Here is a 19,804-nt window from a genome sequence, read left to right as displayed (position 1 = left end):
TGTCTTCATTCTTACTGCCTTGGTAAAAACATCTACAATTTGATTTTCACTTCCTGTATAACATGGCAAGAACAACCATTTGTCTTACATTGTGACAATTAACTTTAATGTGCTTTTTACTTTCATGGAACACAGAGTTTGAAGCAATATGAATAGATGCTTGATTATCACAATCCATATCAATTCATTTATCAACTTCCTCGTTTCCCTATATTCAGCTTCATCACGTCAACAAGAGACCACCTTCTACTTCTTACTCTTCTAAGTGACCAAGTTACCTCCAATACATATACAATAGCATGTGGTCGATCTTCTGTCCACTCTATCACTTGCTTAATCAGCATCATAGTAACCAACTACCTTTGGACTCCCATTGCATCTCATCCAAATACATTGACCAGAGGATCCATTCAAGTATCATAAAATCTTGTCCACCATATTCCAATGGTGCAACTTTGGAGCTTGCATATGTTGACTAACTTGATTTACAGCAAAGCAAATATATGGTCTTGTGATCGTTAAGTAGATAAGTTTTCCAGCCATCCTTTTATACAGCTTATCATCTTCAAATTTTTGATTATCTTTAATCTCTACCTTAAGTAAAACCTTGTATGTATCTCCGAGAGGTGTTTTTGAAGATTTTCAGCAAAGCAAATATATTGTCTTGTGATCGTTAAGTAGATAAGTTTTCCAGCCATCCTTTTATACAGCTTATCATCTTCAAATTTTTGATTATCTTTAATCTTTACCTTAAGTAAAACCTTGTATGTATCTCCGAGAGGTGTTTTTGAAGATTTTCCTCCAAGTTTCTTTGCATCTTTTAACAAATCAAGTGTGTACTGCCTTTGGACTAAAATAATCATTCTTTTGATGTACAAATCTCAATCTCGAGGAAGTACTAAAGTTCACCCAAGTCTTTGCTGTCAAACACATATTTAAAAAAGTCTTTAGTAGATTGAATACCAACCTTGTCACTTCATGTTTTGATGATATCATCAACATAAACAAGTAGAACAATGATACACGAGGGACCAGATAATGTAAAGAGAGTATGATCAAGATCAGACTTCCTAAAGCCACATCTATTCAAGGTTGTGCTCAGTTTATTGTACAATGTTCTTGATGATTGCTTAAGACCATAAATTTCCTTCTTCAATAGAACATTGACTTTCTTCATAAGATGTTCAAGGTCAGGTGGAGGGTGCATATATACTTCATCTTCAATTCAAGTTCACCTCGCAAGAAGGCATTCTTCACATTTATTTTCAACAAGTCCAACTGAAGGTTAACAGCAAGAGATAAGACAATTCGGATAGTATGAAGTTTAGCCACATGAGCAAAAGTATCAATGTAGTCTTCTCCATATGTATGAGTGTACCCTCTTGCAACCAGCCTAGTCTTGCGCCTCTCTACCTTTCCATTTTCCAAATACTTGATAGTGAACACCCACTTGCTTGTTACTACCTTCTTGCCTTTTGGAAGCTCAACTTCACACCAAGTGTCATTGACCACCGTAGCATTTGTTTCATTCCCAACAGAGTCTCTCCACTCTTCTTGCTCCCTTGCTTCCTCATAGGACATTGCATTGTTGTTGAAGTATACTTTGGTGTTTACCTGCGGAGATGGTTTCTTCACCCTTCTATTCCTCCTTAATGGTTGAACGTCTTCTTGCATTCCATTTTGATCATGGATAGCTGAATCGTGGATAGATTCTTTGTGGAAAGCTTCTTCTTGGATAGCTTCTTCGTGGACAGTTTATTCATGTATATCTTCTTTGGGGATAGCTTCTTTGTGGACATGTGCTTCAGATTTAGGTTCATTTCCCCCGTCATGATCAAGATGAAATGGTTATACAACAGTATCTTCAGTCACTTGAGAGGGATTAGATGTTCCTCCCCCTCTTTTTTGATCCTGGTATAAATGGATCCCAATTCTCACCAATATAATCCAAAGATTAGTAGTGGCTTTGTCTGATTCTTGAGATAGATCTTTCAAGTCATCCCAACTCTTCTCCTCATAGTAACCTTTTACTTCCATAAATTTAACATCCCTCGGCACAAGAACCATTCTTGTTACATGATTATATCATTTATAGCACTTATGCGTTGGAGAGTAGCTAATGAACATAACTTTAGTGCTCTTTGCTTCAAATTTGCTTCTTTGTTCTCCTGGTATTAACACAAAACAAGAACATCCAAACACATGTAGGTAATCTAAAGATGATTTTTTTTTTGTTAAATAATTTAAATGGAGACAAATCATTAACAATTTTGGTTGGTATCCTGTTGATAAGATAGCAAGCAGACATAACATCATCACTCCAGAATCTCTTTGGTACGTAGGTGTGAAACATTGTTGATCATGCTACTTTCATTAGGTGTTATTTTTCCTCTCAGCTACACCATTTTGTTGAGGAGTATAAGGATAACTTGTTTGATGAATGATTCCATGTTGAATTAGATGTTTCGTGAAAGCATGAATTGTGTATTCTCCACCATTATCCCGAGAATTTTCAGCTTGGCATTGAAATGGTTGGAGACATGGGTCTGGAAATTTTTGAATGCTTCAAGCACTCTGTCCTTATACTTAATCAGTGGTACGCAAGGGTATTTTGACTTCTCATCAATGAATGTGCTAAAGTATTTATGATTTTCTCTGGACACGCAAGGAGCAGTGTATATAACAGAATAATCAAAACACTTATCATAGCTAGTACTAGACCTTGGAAAGACTGTTCTGCAATTCTTCCTGAAATGCACACCTCACAATCATCATTCTCAAGCACCGTACATACCATGTAACATCATGTTTAAAGCTCTAGCATGAGGATAACCTAATCTAGCATGCTGATATACTATAGATTTCACCAGTGTTTAGCCATAATATAAGTAATTTTAGAGTCTTTATATTATATGTTTGGAGTATATTTTAGAGTCTTTTCATGTACATTCATGTTTTGGAGCAATATAGAGATTACAGAGCATTTTAGAGCTTATGGATAAAGAAACTCGTACTTGTTCAAGAAATCAGAAGTCAGAGCCGAGATTTAAAAGAAGCGTCGATCGACACCTCTTCCTTGTGTCGCTCGACACCCATAAGAGTAGACGGACCAAATTTATTCATGACCGACTCAAGCCTAGATGTCCCACATATTACAAGATTTACCCTGGCCGACTTTATACCTAATATATATAGTTTTTAAGCCATTGTTTAGGAAGACACACTATGCAATGCTAGACCCTTTCAACGATTCCATCGGCTCCGAGAGTTTTTCCTTCAGAGAATCTATACCAATATAGATTACCTCTTTTCAAGAACTACCACTGGCGACAATATGGAGAAATTAACCAGGATTTTCCCTTGGATTATTTGGTATATTTGGAAAGCCTGAAATTAAAAATTGTATAATGGATGTTATTTCTCATCTATGGATGCAATCGATCTGGAGACACGAGAATGCAATGCATGGTTCTTGGCCAAAGAGGAGATCGAACCAGGAGAAAGCACTATAGAATGTATACCAAGCATCCCTCCTGAAGTACCTACATTCATATGTCGGGTGAAAGTGTCATGGAAGAATGATGATACCACAAGTGGTTAAGGATGGATCTTACAGCTTCAAGACGGAACAATAGATCTTCTCGGGCTTCAAGGCTGCCATAAACAAATCTCGCCATTACATACTGAACTAAAAAAAATGGATTGGTATATGAAATGTTTATCTCGACACCAGCGGTATTGCGACTATTTTGTTACTGACTCCCAAGAGTTAGTAAAAATGATAGCTACACCTGAAGACTGGCAAGCTTTTGCAGCCGAACTTAATGAGTTTAAAAGTCTATGGGCGTCCTATCAAGACAAACAAGTAGTCTATAAGGAAAGATCCAGTAACACCCAAGCAAATTTTCTTGCAAGACATGCTCAAACAAGAAAGCGTGTTTTCTTATATGTTAACACGTCGGTGCCACACTGGATTGACACTAGCAACTCGACCTTTGCCGATTCGTATTAAGATTAATTTTTTTATTTTCATCGTGATAAAAAAAAGGGCATACACGCTTTAGAAGACATATTTATTTAGTAGCTTTAGTTTGGAGAGGAGATCAAAGACTCCTTCAGATATTTGTATTGGAACTCAAGTATCTCTTACTCTTTTTTTTCAATTCATTAAGTTTATCTTTATGCTTTTTTAATTATGTCTGACAGTCTGAGTAATTATCTTGTTAGATTTAGAGTTTTATTAGGGTTTTGATGAATTATTGATACATAGAACTGCTAGGGTGATTTAATTGGATCCTTTAAAGAATTGATCTAACTGCTTGTGTTCTAAAGTTGCTAACTATAACCCTGAAATTAGGATAATAGACAATCACAAGAGTGAATTCATTGCATGAAACTAATTCTGCTTAGCTAGGTTGTTAGGCGCACACGAGAGCTGGTTTAATTACCTAGTGAACATATCGATCAGATTGTTAATGCTTGTTTAAAGAAGTATCGATTAACACTATGTAGTATCGATCGACACTTGCTCCTTATTTGCTACTTGTTTATTCTATTTACTACTTATTTAATTATTTGCCTAGCTTAATCTTGATTTTTATAGTTTACTGTGTGCCTATGCTCCATGTGGATTTCATCCCCAAGTATTGCAATTGATCTCTTATTTGAGAAAAAAAGTTAGGTCTAGGGTAATTTGAGCTTGCATCACAAGCCATAAAGTGCAATCACCCACAGCTACTACTCAAAGCAAGTAGAGAGAGAGAGGGTTCAAAAGACTTAGTCATGTAAAGATAGTATAGATCACCTTTACTGCTTCCTTTTCCAATTACTTATCATGTCTTAAGTTCTTAAAATCTACATCACCAGGTCGAAAAGTCACTTGACACTTTAAATCCACAGCGGCTTTCTTCACAGAGATCAAGTTAGATGTAAACTGAGGAATATAAAAGGTAGGAGATTCCCCTTCAAACAATTTAAGGTTTATTACCCCTTCAATAGGAATCCTATCTCCATTTGCTATCACAACATACCATGACGCAGTCTTGACATTACTAATCAGGTTCTTATCAGAAATCACGTGATGACTAGTTTCTCAATCTACTATGATAGATTTAGAGGTAAGCGAATGTATACCAGACTTCTACGAAGAGATATTTGCATTAAAAACAGTCAAAAATATATCCTAATCTTTCCTAATAGCAGGACCATCAGCAAAGGATGAATCATACTTGCTTGTCGCTGCACTTCCTTTTTTTTGATCACATATGAATGCAGAACACAAGGATTTTCCTTCAATTATTTGTTGATCAATCTTCTTTGACTTGATGTCTTTCTTTCATGTCGTTTATTGGAGAGAAATCTATAAACATATTTAAGATTTTCCCATAAATCTTTTGCGGTTACACAATGAGCAAAAGCTTCCAAAATATATGGAGACAAAGAGCTTTGAATTAACCCAAGTTCTTGTAGATCATCTTGCACCCACTTATCTTCATGTATCAGACCAATCACATGACTATCTTCTTGAGCTATCATCTTTGAAGCTTAATCTATGATGACATGATTACGCCAAAGTCCATGACTTTCTGAGGTTGCCATAGCACACCTTGACCAAAAATAGTAGTTAACTCTTTTAAGAATTGCCAGAAAGAGAGAATGGCTCTCTATCTTCAAATTAAATTAATAGAAACATAGTTTTGCGGAAGAAACTGTTCGGGTCAAAATCGGTCACAGTGGAATCAATGCCTGAAACTCTTCGGAAAATAATTCTAAACTCTTCTCGGAAAAGTGATTTTCGTAAAGAATCCTTTACGAGAAAATTCACGATAAAACTCTTAAAAAAAGCCTCAATCGAGCCACCAAACACCGATTGTCCGAGAACATCGGACAAGTGTTGGAGTCAAAACCAGTCACGACGAAGTTAACATCCAAATGTCCTTAAAAATCAGCATTGATGTTTTTACGAAAAGTAATTTTTGTAAAGAAATCTCTACGAGAAACTTTGCGGTAAAATCTTGCACTAATCCCGGTTGATCGATCAAAACTAAACACCGATAGTTTGAGAACACGTTCGCAAAACATCAGAACAAGGTCGCTACATAGCGACAGAACCAACACGTTCGGTCGCTACCTAGCGACCAAACTACCTAGCGACCAAACCGACACGTTCGGTCGCTACGTAGCGACCGAACCAGCACGTTCGGTCCCTCCCTACGTAGGCACCGAACTGTCTCGAACGTTGATTAACGGGTACGTCCCAAATCTGTGTGATCTCGTCTATTCCTTATCACTGGCTCCTCCTGTGTGCCACGGCCATATCACTTCCCACATGTTTCCGATCAGAGTTATCGTTGAAACTTTGCGATAAAAACCGCGAGAACTTGTTTTTATCAAAAAGAAAATCTTAACAAACGTTTCATGTCGAAAGACGGCCCAACAAGGTCTAAAACATGATTAGAAGTCCACTTACGATTCTTTAAGAATGAGCTCATAGATACTATGACGGTTTATGTTTTTTATATTATTTTATAAAAAAATTATAAAAGATAAGTTTCTGTAGAAAAATGTTAAGTTTCCGCGGATAAATATGAAGATCAGCAAAAATAGAATATCTCTATTTTTTGCTTAAGACGGCTTAAGGGCAGAAGGGGAAAAGCTTAAACCGACCTTGGAAGAGTATATAAGGAGTCCTAGGCGAGAGGCACAAGATGAGAACTTTTTCAGGGCAAACTTAGCACTTAGAGCAATTAGGCAACTTTTCGTTTTTGTTATTTCGAGCTGCGACTCAACTAGGTTTTACAGTCTTAGGTTGTTAGAACTAGGAATCTCGCCTACAGCTCTCATAGCCGAGGCTTCTACCTTGTTGTAACGCTTACTCGCGAATTCGGAATAAAACTCCTTTTGCTTTCTTTTACGATTTCTTATTTTCGTTTGTATTTTCTTGTGTATTCTGATTGTTTGGCATGTGGTTTAGCAGATATCTGGAACCTCTAGAAAATTAAGATTTTTTTAATTTTTCTTATTTAAACGGAAAACGACAGTGTGAATTTCGATTCCCACATAAACAATGAATTAAGAGAACAAAACTCTGATATCATATAAGATTTTGAACGTAAGAGAATAAACTTGACAGAGTAGTGAAGAACAAGAGAAAGAAAGTTATTGAAAAATTTGATAGAGAGAGAATAATTATTCTCTTTAGTTTATTGTTCATAACATATTATATATTTATAAAACTTGCAATATTAAAAAATATTCGACATGCAGAAAACAACAAGTTCCAAGATAACAAATGCAGAAGTCTTCTGTTTCTGGAGCATGTATTTATTTCTTCTTGTCAACAATAAAATGGTTTGATTTTGTTCACATGAAAAAAAAAAGGTAAGAAATATTCCTATTTTCTAGAAGATTTTTTTCATGTTGAATATACTCGAAGAGAAATTTTTTCATGCTGAATATACTCGACGAGATTTTTTTTTCATGCTAAATATGGTTTGAATTGGAGGAAGTTTCATTTTATTTTCGCCGACCTCGTTCTTAACAGACATTCAATACAATTTTAGATTATAGATCTAATTTCAGATAGTATTTTAAAAGAGATGTGCGATATGTCTCTAAAATTATCTCTCATTTTCCCGCAGCCATGCTGATCACAAATGCAGATCTTCTACGGCGACAAAAATATGAATAATATAAAAATTTAGATATTGTGGTAGACCTATGCACATTTGTTTGATATCATAAAGGTAAATCATATATGAAAAATGATTTTTTTGGTAGACCCACATATGTTTGATATAAGGTTGATTACATATTACACATGCAACGATGGTGATGTTATTAGCATGTATAACGCTGAAAACCTAATTAAAGCTCTGATGTAACGATCCATTATTGCGACATCGATTCAAACCACTATGCCGATATTATATAAAAGATTTTATTACACCACTATTAGTATATACAAACACGATCCTACTATTGGATATTAAACATTTCCTGCTTTTAATAATTTTACTTGTCCTGATCAATCTGATTGTTTTAATAATTTTGAAATACATTTTGGTTCACCGTTTTCTCTCATATATTGCATTTCGATGCTCTTCCATTCAAAATGTTTCAAGGTTTAGAACATTTTACTACTTTATAGGTTTAGTCTACGATTCGATTCGTAATTCTCTATATATAGAAATATATAACATTTTCATGTCGACAACGAGGGACTTTTTTTTTGGCATCAAAACATAACTTTAATTAAGATCGATAGGGTTAGCTTCATGGGCTAGCCAATTAGGGACTTGTCTGTCTACAAAGATAAAGCTTTACTCACGTGAACGGGTTCCTTTTGTAAGGAGATCCGCACGGATATTTGCTAATCTAAGAAACAAAAAGATATCAAAACCCAAAAAAGTTGTTTCAAGGTAGAAATTTCATCAATCCATGTGCTAAGGCTGGCCAGTCTTCCTTTCTTCGGATAATGTTAACCAATTGTTGACAGTCCGACTTGAAGCTCCCATGTTGATACCTGCGGCAGCTTACTTCTGTCATCGCCCACAACAGTCCTCTGCCTCTGCTTGAAGTGGATTTGTCGCTTTTACAAAACATTTCTGACCAATCAGTTTTATCTTGTCTGTCTTTATTAGCACAAATCCCAAACCCGTCCAATCGGTTGTATCAGACCATGACGCATCTACTTGACATGTTATGGGTCTTGTTTGACTCACACGGTTCGTTTTTTGAGCTTGACCTATGGTTTCCGGTTCCTCCATCGCTTCTCCTACCTGGGCCAGCTTCCATGCTTCAGCTTCTTTACGCGCCAATTGCAGGGTGTCCATGGCGGATATGTCCTTTGCATTGAAGCACTTTTCTTTTCTGACCTTCCATATATACCATGGTAGCCAAGGGAACATTGTGATGTCCTCTATATGGTTGTTTCCATCCGCCATTTGATGAAACAAGGACTCAAAGTTAATGTACAGAGAGGAACACAAGAACAAAGACCCAGAGAGAACATAATATTAGATAGCGCCCAGCACCAAAGTGCAGGTGGACACTCAAATAAAATATGATTTACATCTTCCTTGTTTATTCCACAGCGTTGGCACAAAGCGTCGGTTCCACAGTGGCATTCGACAAGTTTGCTTGCTGAAACTACATATCCAGATAGAGCTTGTCATAGGAAATGTTTGATCTTTCTTGATGTCTTCAATTTCCACAACTTTTGTTTCAGGGCTTTTATACTTGGTTCCAACAGAGGCTCTGCCGTACGGCTTCGTCTTTGTTCAACAGCAATGTCATAGCCTGATCGTACCGTATAGTATCCACATTATGAGTGTTTCCAGCAGTATCCACCTCCTCTACCTGTTTTGCTTAAATTGATCTTGGTGATACTCATTAGATCCCCTGCACCAATCACTTCGTAAATCAAGTCCACCTTCCACTCTTTCCTATCAAAGTAGATATGGTGGTGGACACGAAGGTCTGGATCAGTAATATGTTAGCGTTGTGCAGCTGGACGGGGAGGCGAGTCTGGGATCCAAACGTCTTCCCATACCATCGTCTCAGCCCCGTCTCTATCATCCTCTATAGGCCATCACTTAGAACTTGTTTTGCTGCCATCAAGATGTTCTAACCATAGGAAGGATTTTAGACTTTTCCGGTTCTCATCAGACAAAAGTGGCGATAATACTTCCCTTTCAACACACATGCCAGAAACAAGTTTGGGCCAGATCAATTTTAATGGACGTTACAATCTTAGAACCGAAGAGAACTGGAGACTTTGATTTATTCAATTGTTGTCATGAGGCTTCCCCGTATACGTAGATGATTCACATCAATTCCACGCATTGAGGTGTTTCTTCTCTACAAAAGAACATGCCATCGTAGTTCGCGAATAAGAGATGAGAGATGGTTGGGTTTCCTCTAGCGATAATACTCAAATTAACCTTTGAGCACATTTTACTCTCTCAAATAAAATGTTCAGTTGTAGGGATCGAATCCATAAGAAGCGAGGACACACAGTAAGCTCAAAGCAGTCAATGATTAAGCTAAGCAATATATTTAAAAGCAGTAAATCAAACAGAAAAAGCAGAATTGATTGGTTGGTTTTAAGTAATGAGAATATAGCTAGATCTAGAGTTCATGCAATCATGATTATAGAGATATAGAATGCTTAAGGTATGTATGTGATATTCTAGAACTAGAATTCTAAAGTATAGATATCCAGCTTTCGCATGTGAGTAATAAATTTTCTAAGTCCAGTATTCCAGCTTTCGCATGTGAAGCCAGAATGAGTGTCGATCGTTGCTACCTTTCTAGCATCGATCGACACTTCCTTAAACCCGTTTTAAAGTCATATCCGATAGGTTCATTAAACTTCCTAGACTAGCTGTTGTATGTACTTAGCAACCTAGCTCAAAAGAATAAATTTAGGTGAAGAACCTACAGTTGTAGTTGTCTACAATCCTAAGATATAGTTCTAGTTAGATACTCTAGAGCACAAGCATTAATAGCAATTCTAATGATTGATATCTTTATCACATTAGCAATTATATAGTTTTGGCTAATCCTTCATAACCCTAATTAACCCTATATGTAACAAAGAGAACTACTTTGACATAGCAAAGCAGAACATAGCAATAGTCTGAATAAAATGCATAGAATAAGGTTAAAAAATCAATGGAGTTCATATACAAAGCTCTGAACGAATTTTCTCTCCAAATCTACTTAAAACCCTAAAACTGTTTGCTGTGAATAATAGAAAATAAGAAAGCGTGTGTTGCCTAATACAATGGCAGAGCACATAAATATTAGGTACAAGTCTTGTAATTATGTAGATCTTTGCGCTTAACTCGGCCTTGAACAAGTCTTGTAATTATGTGGATAAGTATTACTGCATGTGTTATTGGATTTTCATTGTAATTTCCCTTCCAAATGGACGTCCTACACGATTCTGTCTTTGGAACGCTCATACGCATATTTGGAATAAAAATCTCTTGTTTTTAAATTTTGTTTTTTCTATCGTTACAGCACCTTTTTGTCCTTGGCTATGTATAAAACCCAGACCCCCGTAAAAAGGTTTGCTTTCTTCGTTACAAATTGTTGACGGTGTGAATTTTGGTTCCACATTGCCTATTCTCCATAGAAGTTTAGGACACCCTAACCTTATGATTAGTTTTACCGTATCAGATATCCAAAGCAGCAGAGACAAGAAAAAGGTGACATGGTGAGAGACAAATGCTGACGTGGCGAACAAGGGAGAGGTCGACGGCAAAAAGAAACCTGACGACCGCCGGAAACGATAAAAGTGAGGTAACAAAGCTTGGCTAAGAGGACGGGACAGAGAAACGAAATAATGATTCTCCCTAATCTGTAAAACCTACTTTTTTCCTCCATTTTCGACAAGCTGACATGTTAGTCTAGATATCTGGTTTTCCTGAGTTAGATACGAATATTAATTGGTTTATTATCTGTAAGAGCTGACTTGGGTAATGGCCCTAAATTCAAAAGTATACTTTCCATGTTCACTCCTAATATCTTGAAGTGAAAATTTAATCACTAGAACCAAACGAAATATCCATAAATGCATATTATACAAACTCGAACATTCCCAAACATGTTGGAAATATATTACAAAGCCAAACCCATCGACTACATTATTTTTCTTTCAAAGTCGAATAAGTTGTTTTCCAACTCGATCCCTTCCATTTAGTTCATCTTATTAGGCCATAGACCTTATATCGGTAGAAAACGAGTTCCTTAGAGGGTATGAAGCTCGCATCGCAATACCACAGAAGCCTCTAGGATCAGCAGTGTTGCGAGCCATCTTCATGTAGCCAGCCTCTCCCCAAGTGTTGCCCCACGAGTTTCTCACGATCCAATAGTCACGTCCTTTCTCTGTCCCATACCCGACTACAACAACTCCATGGTTTAGGTTTGTTCCGCACGTTCCATCAAAAACTCCCTTTCAGGTAAGGAAAAAATATTCAATGCATATAATAACACAATTATCTTGCGCTAAACCACTTTTTAAAAGAAACGCGAAGAATTCTCACCGACTCGTAAAGCTGAAACTCCCGGCTGCTGGAATCGATAACTGCAGTTACAGGCTGGTGAGCAACCGCTTTCCTAAGAGCATGTTCGTCGTTTGCAAGCAAATTCTCATACCCATCAATCATAACATTCTTGTTGTTTGCCTACAAAAATAGTTTTTTTTTTTTTAACATCTACTAAAATAGTTTTAACAATAAAATATTTGAATATTGACGTTTCATGTTGTTTACGTAAGTGATATTATCATTTATATATATGCGATTGTAACTATGCCGACCTTAAGGCTGGCGTCACAGACTCCATTAACAGCCTTGTAAGGATAATCGCTGTTGGTACGAAGACCCCCATTTTCAACTATGAACTCATAGGCAGTTTCGACTTTTCCTCCTCCGCAACCATTATTTTCTTTGTTGCAATTGATCAAATCCTGCTCGGACAAAGTAACTAACTCTCCTGTAACGATCTTGTTCAAGCTTTCCACTGCCCCCACAGTCGAGAAAGCCCAACAACTTCCTTCAAAAATAAAAACAAAGCATGCAAGAATGAAACTTCTATACATTTTGACTAGGATATCGGTAATGTTAATGGTTACTAGTGAGTGTCGATTCTTGTTTGTCACTAACACTAACGTTTCCGCATGTGGCGTGGCCCAACCGTGAGAGTGACACATCCAGAAATGATAAGAAATCTTAAAATATAGAAGATAAACTTATTTAAATAAATATATAATTTTCAATCAAACGGATTTATCAAACATAGAATTAAGAGAAAATATATGTTTTAATTAAAAGGACATAACTGATACTAATAAAAAAATATAAAGGAAAAATATGTTTCAGTATTGACAGATGAATCGTAGACGACAAATAAATTTTTTGTCCTTTACATGTGACTATCTTAAAGCTGTTGTGTAAGAAACATACATCTAGTCCAATAAACTACAAACCAAATGTCCAATAAACATGTAAATTGAATTGTGTCAACTTCCTTCATAAATATGTTTTTTTGTAACTTTAACTTCCTTCATAAATAAGAAAGCGAGTATAGAAAAAACAAGAATCAATACTACTAAAGTAATTTTTATTTACTTACAAATAGTATATGTTAGACTATTACATTTAACTAGTTTTCATGTTATTTCTACTTATACTTATTAAATATACATCATGCCTAAAATTAAGAAACTAAATAACTAATCTATTACTTTTTGAAACTAATGAATTCAATTTATATTAAAACTAAATTTAAATAACTAATCAATTATTTTACTAATTAATAATTTAATATAGTAAATAATGATTTATGCCTACTATTTAGTACATATACAATTGTACATTAATCCGAAACAAATTCTTCAAAATCTTCACCAAATACATTAAAATACAATTCTTATAGTTAGAGTATTAAAACTATATATATATATATATATTATAGAATAAATATTAATATTTAGCTACTGTTAATATTTAGTGGTATGATGGAACATGTATTATTGATATTTTTTTATGAGCATAGTTCACAGATTATTCCAACAAAGATGTGAAATATTTATCAAATATAAAACTAACAGAACAAAACATAAAAATCACTTTAAGTTAGGCTTGGGCGTTGTTCATGTACCAAGATACGGGTTGGGTACTTTGAATTTTGGTTTTAATTTATATCACATCGTAGATCTCATTCTGGTAAATTTGTAAATGTGGATTGAGTTCAGATATAACACATTAGTTATAGTTCTAATTTGTATCACATCCTAAAAAGCATAAAAAAAAAACAATATATCATTCAGATTTAGGCTATATTGGTTTGGTTCTGATATATTTTAGGTTAGATCCAAAATTTAAAATCAAACATAAGAAATAAATACTTATTAATATAGAACTGGATATTTAAGGTACTTATTTAAAATTTAAATACTTATTTTTAGATATCATTTCTAAATAAATATAAAATTGAATATCTGAAGTAATTTTTAAATATTTATATTTGTGATTATATGGACATCGGATCGGTTTTTCGGGTTTTCCGGTTTTTGGATTACCCATTCGAGTTTGGCTAATAAATAATTCGGATTCAGATATGTTCCGTACTACAAGACCCATTATGGTATTTACGACCGGGTATAGATCAGGTTTTCGGGTTTGTGTTATGTTCAGACTTTGGGTTACGGATTTTTTGTACATGCCTACTTTAAATAAAGAGAAAATATGATTATATAAAGCTTTCACAAAAAATTATAATGCGCTTTGAATGCGTGGATCAAAATCTAGTATCTTTATATATAAAGGAGAGTTGTCTCTCTCATTAGGCTATCCAGCTCATCAAAGAGATATGGGCAAATTGCACCACGTGTCACAATACTAGAATCCTGCAATTAATCTCTCTAAAACTTTTAAAGCTTCTCTTAAAAAGAATGTGATCTGGGCTTTTATTATAATAGCTAGAGTAAACCCATACATTGAGCCTATTAGACACCCATTAGGTTTGTCTCCCGTCTTCCTCGATGATGAGATTTCACCAAAATTATGAACGCCGTCTAGCTCTTTGTAACGTATCACCTTCCATAACTTTGTTCATTACTCTTGAGTTTTCTTTGATTACTCCACTCAGCCCACTTGCATTCATTCAACTGCTTCGTTTTCCACCATAACCACCGGCTGAAGCCTCCACTATAAACGTCGTACCTTTCTGCGATGTTTAGTTCAACTCAAACAAGATCCAGAATAATACTCTTTCCTAGCAATCGATTTCAATGGCGGGTTATCCCCGATTGATTGATTAGATCTTTCTTATCACTGATGCTTGATTCACCTCCCTTGTGATTATAAATCCTCACTTTTCAGTAAGGCGAATTCGAGTGTAGGTATTCCTTGGGTGAGGTTTCAAGACATTGCGGTCCGTTCGGTTTGGAATATGAAGACTTGAAGTTCTGGTCGTGTTCTGACGACGCTTTAACAAATACCTAGGCCGACTCTCCGAGTTCTTATTCTACGGTGGTAGATTTTAGATTTTCAATTAATTGGGCGTTTATAGGCGTAGGTTTCTAATAAGCAATGCAAGCGAGTAAAATATGATAGGCTCAAGCGACGATTATTGAAGTTTTTTCAAGCACCATGGATGATGTTCAGTTCTAGAACTGGAACTAGGATTGCAGTGGTGGTTTGACAAAAAAAAAGGATTACGGTGGTGATTTCGTCGGAAATGAGATAGTCGAGATCTTTAGATTAGCTTTTTTTTTTTTTTACACGTGTAGATCACTAAAATTGTTATTGGGCTGTAATCTTAATTTGGGCTTCCTCTTTGTATTGTAATATTTATATGCCAGTTTGGGTTTAATGAAATGGTATGGTTGCCGAAAGAAAAAAAATATATATATTATGGAAGCCCAAGATATATTAATGAAAAGCCTCGCTTAATGAAAGGCTTTCGTCGACGACGACTCGCTTGTGGCGTCCATCTGTTCCTCTGAACCACCCCGACGACCCGGTGGTGTAACCGTCAGCAGATGCATTCATTCAAAGGAATTAATGCTGCCTTAAACACCAATGATCCATTTCGCCCACTAGGTTTTATTCAATGCACCCTCTACGTGCTCAATCTCTAGCTCTTGCTCCTTCGATTATCTCTAATTTGATTTTATAAATATTCAATCAAAGAATTCAATCACTCGAACAGCCTCTTTACTATTTTGTTTGTGAGTCACAAAGACAGTAACTAGCGATGAAAACTTCTCAACCTCTTGCTTTTAGACTTGAATCCGGCCATTGTTCTCAGAACGCATAACTTCAAATGGTGGTGAGTTAAAGGGCCTCTAGATACTCATAACTGATGAAAAGGTAGGTTTTGTTTTTATCTTCTCCACTCTCTTACCATCACTCTATTGTAATCTTCTTGACCTGTAATATAATAAAATACCAAAGAAGATACTCCACAATAGTCATAAAAGAACACCAAAGATACTGCCCAAGATTCATAATCTGTCTGATAATAGTTTTTAAAAACATGAATGAACTCTAATCATGAATTCAGGAAGCAATTTTGTTTTTATATCATATGATGGTTGACAAAGACGAGGGTTACGAGTAAAGATCCATTCTTTTTAAAATACCTAGAAACTTCTAGATTGTTGAGAAACAAAGTCATCATTTCTCCTAAAGGATCAAAAGATTAGAATTTGACACAATGCTGAGAATACAAACCTGATAGAAGAACAAGACTGAAGTGACGAATTTTTTTTACGAGCAGTATCCCAAAGACCAATATTTGACAGTTTTGCCATTGACTACATCATTTGCATAGATATTGTCGAACACTGCTGGAACATATATAGTCCTGTAATAACAAGGACAACATTCACCAACAAAAGCCAGTAAAAAGACAGTTCACTAGAGAGAGAGAGATGGATATAGTTGGGGAAGTGTTGCATGAGTACTTGAGTAGGAGATAAGAAGACAAGTTTAGCCCACAACTCCATCGCAAACAGTGACGCACTTTATAGCTGTGTTGTTGCTGATACTGCTGCCGCAGCCAAAGAAGCTGACATTTGATTGAAATATGAGAATGGTACTTTGAGTTAGCTTCGATTTCACTTTTTGTACACATGGTTAAGTATAGAAGGAAACTGAGACTTAGATGAAAAGCTGCAAAATTTTAAATTTTTTTAAAAAAGAGAACTTTAATTTCAGAAGCAAAACTATTTGAATGCATAGACTTTATTTTATCTTAATTGTAATATCATAATAAATCAATTTAAAAAAAAAACGTTATTTCATCTTCTTTGAACAACCGACTTAATTTATTTTATTTTTTTTTTAAATTCTTATATAACAATTTCTTCAATATGACATATAATACTCAAAGGTCCAGCATTTTTCAGAAATATGAGTCGATACACACTCTTTATGGTACGGCCCATAAAAATTAAATAAACTCCATAAACATAATGTCCTAACTCAATTGTTTTCATTCTTATTAACAAAAGCAACAACTCAACTCAACCAGAAGTCCACAAACTAACGTCAAAACCTCAACGATATACGACGCCCAGCTACCTAAATTTGGGGGGCCATAATTCAACATAAATTTTAAAAACACCACTTGCTTGGCAAGCAAAACCATTCTACTTATACAACAAAGTACAAATGACATCATAGTCAGTTGTAAATTCATGTAAAAATAAAACATACAAACCCGGCGCGTAGCGCCGGAATACCACTAGTATTCTTATATGAGAGAGTTTCCAAAATCTATTAATAGGTTAGTGTGCCACATGTTTATTTTTAAGTGGTAAAGTTATTTTGTAAGCTTAAAATTCTATTATTTAATAATTAAACTACTTTAAAATGCTAATATATAAGGGTTAAAAACCCATTTATAGAAAACCAATGAGTAATGATGCTCTACAGATTGTTAGATTGAATTTTAAAATCACAACACTTACTGCAATCGCCTTGATATTTGATTTCAGTCACTGCGCCTTTTTTCCTCCAGTCAACGGACTTGGGCAGAACATCACCAACACTAGTCTTGTATCGGTCGCTGCTAGTCATGATAAAGTGGTTCTTGGGTGGTCCTGGATCAGCTCCGTGACAAACTTCTTTGTACTCACGTAGAGATAAATCAGCAAACCGGGTCAAACCAAGCCGATAACTAAGATTCTCAGCGTTTCGGTTAGTAATGAAACGTAGGTTGTCCTTGAAAATCGTTAAACGCCGTTCCTTCTCAGCAACGGAATTGTATGCTTTCGCATGTTTGACGATCCATGAATCGAAGATCAGCTCAGCCTCACCGTCGAAGATGCTCTGGCGACGACCAGGACCCGCGGTCACGTGGTGATTATCGTCGTAGGACACGACGGACATGTCCATGGCAGTGACACAAGATATGATGACCATTGCTACTAAGAGGATCAGAATGGCTGATTTAGCACTACGCATTCTCATTTTTATGATTAAACTGATGAAAACGTTGATTTGCGTTTTTTTTACTTCTGTGTTGTGTAAATTTGGCTAGCTTATGGCAGTATTTATAGTACTTCTAGCTCAGATTACAATTGTCCTTTGGAGTGAACAAATGGGCAAACCTACTCTTGTAAACATTTGCATGAGGGCCCCAATAAAAACTTCTTTTTTTAACTGGCTTAAGGCCCCAGTAACATCTTTCCGAGATTCTGAAACAAGAAATTGTTTGATAATATTGTATATAAAATTTTACTTTTACGCTTAATATTTACTTAGAAAATCAGTTAAACTGTTTTACATCTTAACAATTAAAAATGATAAATAATTAAGACGTTTATGGATTATAATTTTCATTCAAATTTTTCACATAACCAAAAGACCAGACCTAAAAATCTAGACTAGTCTCTTATATAATATGAAAACTATAGTTTGCAGTAAACATGCGTGATTATTTTTATTTTATATGGGTTAATTTTTTAGTTATATGGATAAATGATTAATTATTATGTACTAAATCTGCTCTTATATATATTGACAAAAGAAATTGCTCTTATATATGAGGGATTTGCCAAAAAAGACTAAAATCTTGATTTTAAATACAAAAGTATACCTCAAATTCAAGCAAATGGAAAAGTAACCTAAAAAGATAGTAAAATCACAATGATTTTTTTATGACGAAACAAAAAATCTGTAATAACTTTTACGATTATAACCATGTGAAATCTTCTCATGTATTTAATCTTAAAAATAATTTATAAAAAACATTTTGATGGAAAATAAATTGAAAACATGTAGATATACTAAAAATTAAATAATATAATATAGATGAGTGAATATAGGTGTAAGTCATGATTGGTTTAAGGTTCGGTAACATATGTTGTAGTATTATTTTTATTTTAAGGTTATATTTTAGAATTTTAATTCTTTTAAGAAAAATAAAGCTGTATGATGCTCCTTTGATGCAGTCTGAACAAGACTCTGGTTTAGTCCCAGGGATGTACATGCTAATGATGAAGATTCTATTGCGAATTTGGCGATTGACTAGTTGTCGAATCCATTGCTAGTCTGTAAACTGGAAGCAAGAGAAGATCGTAACTACGATTGGGTGTGAAGTATCCTTTGAAGCAGAATTGTGCAGAACCAGCATCTAAGCCAATAAGGAAAGAGCAAAAGATTAAAAATAAGGTTTTGAGCTTCATTCTTTCAAGATCTGAACCAAGGCATGGCTTCCTTTTTATCTTGGCCAACAAAAAAGGGCTAGTGTTTAGATGTCTGATGTGTATCCACAAACTCCATAAGCTATTTATTTCTTCAAAATGTAATGACAAATTCTTGACTACAATATTTTTATTTTTTCTAATTATACAAGGGTATCATGGCTCCACAAACTCCATAATTCTAGAAAAAATTATTTTTTGATATAATACGACTTTGTAACATAAAAATGTACAACAATCTCAAAATTTTAACTCCTATAAAAATGTACAACAATCTCAACAATCCAAAAAATATGAAGCGCGAGTCAAAATCTAGTTACATTCTTATACGAAAACAACTAAAACCCTTGATGTATTCAACAAACTATAACTATATTGATGTGAGATTTTCTTCAAGATGAGAAGAGGATTCAAGTAAAAGAGTAAAAATTAATAATAATCCTTCTGATATATTTACAAAGCCATTACAAGAAAAAATTCAAGCATTGTTTAAATTTGCTGAACAAGAATATATATTTTTACATAAATATAAATATAAGATTGGTATATAAACATTAGTTATAGAAAACTGAATAT

At 34.9% G+C, this 19,804-nt stretch overlaps 1 protein-coding gene and 1 long non-coding RNA gene across 2 annotated transcripts; both read right to left on the bottom strand.

Moving 5' to 3' along the window:
* Nucleotides 1-11,556: 11,556 nt before the first annotated feature.
* Nucleotides 11,557-18,054, bottom strand: LOC103853525 (probable cysteine protease RDL4). Its single transcript, XM_009130427.3, has 4 exons — nucleotides 17,492-18,054; nucleotides 12,329-12,564; nucleotides 12,054-12,194; nucleotides 11,557-11,962 (listed from the first exon to the last, which is right to left on the bottom strand). Exons 1-4 carry the CDS (start codon nucleotides 17,991-17,993, stop codon nucleotides 11,720-11,722), a joined length of 1,122 nt encoding a protein of 373 aa, XP_009128675.1. The 5' UTR covers nucleotides 17,994-18,054; the 3' UTR covers nucleotides 11,557-11,719.
* On the bottom strand, nucleotides 16,135-17,484 carry LOC117131787. The gene is made up of 2 exons (XR_004455142.1): nucleotides 16,484-17,484; nucleotides 16,135-16,383 (listed from the first exon to the last, which is right to left on the bottom strand). It is a non-coding gene; the product is annotated as an uncharacterized LOC117131787 (long non-coding RNA).
* Nucleotides 18,055-19,804: the final 1,750 nt, after the last annotated feature.

Source organism: Brassica rapa, chromosome A02 (genome assembly GCF_000309985.2).
Source record: "Brassica rapa cultivar Chiifu-401-42 chromosome A02, CAAS_Brap_v3.01, whole genome shotgun sequence".
NCBI lineage: Eukaryota > Viridiplantae > Streptophyta > Magnoliopsida > Brassicales > Brassicaceae > Brassica > Brassica rapa.
Note: the sequence above shows the minus strand (reverse complement) of the source record. Positions and strands in the feature narration are given on the sequence as shown.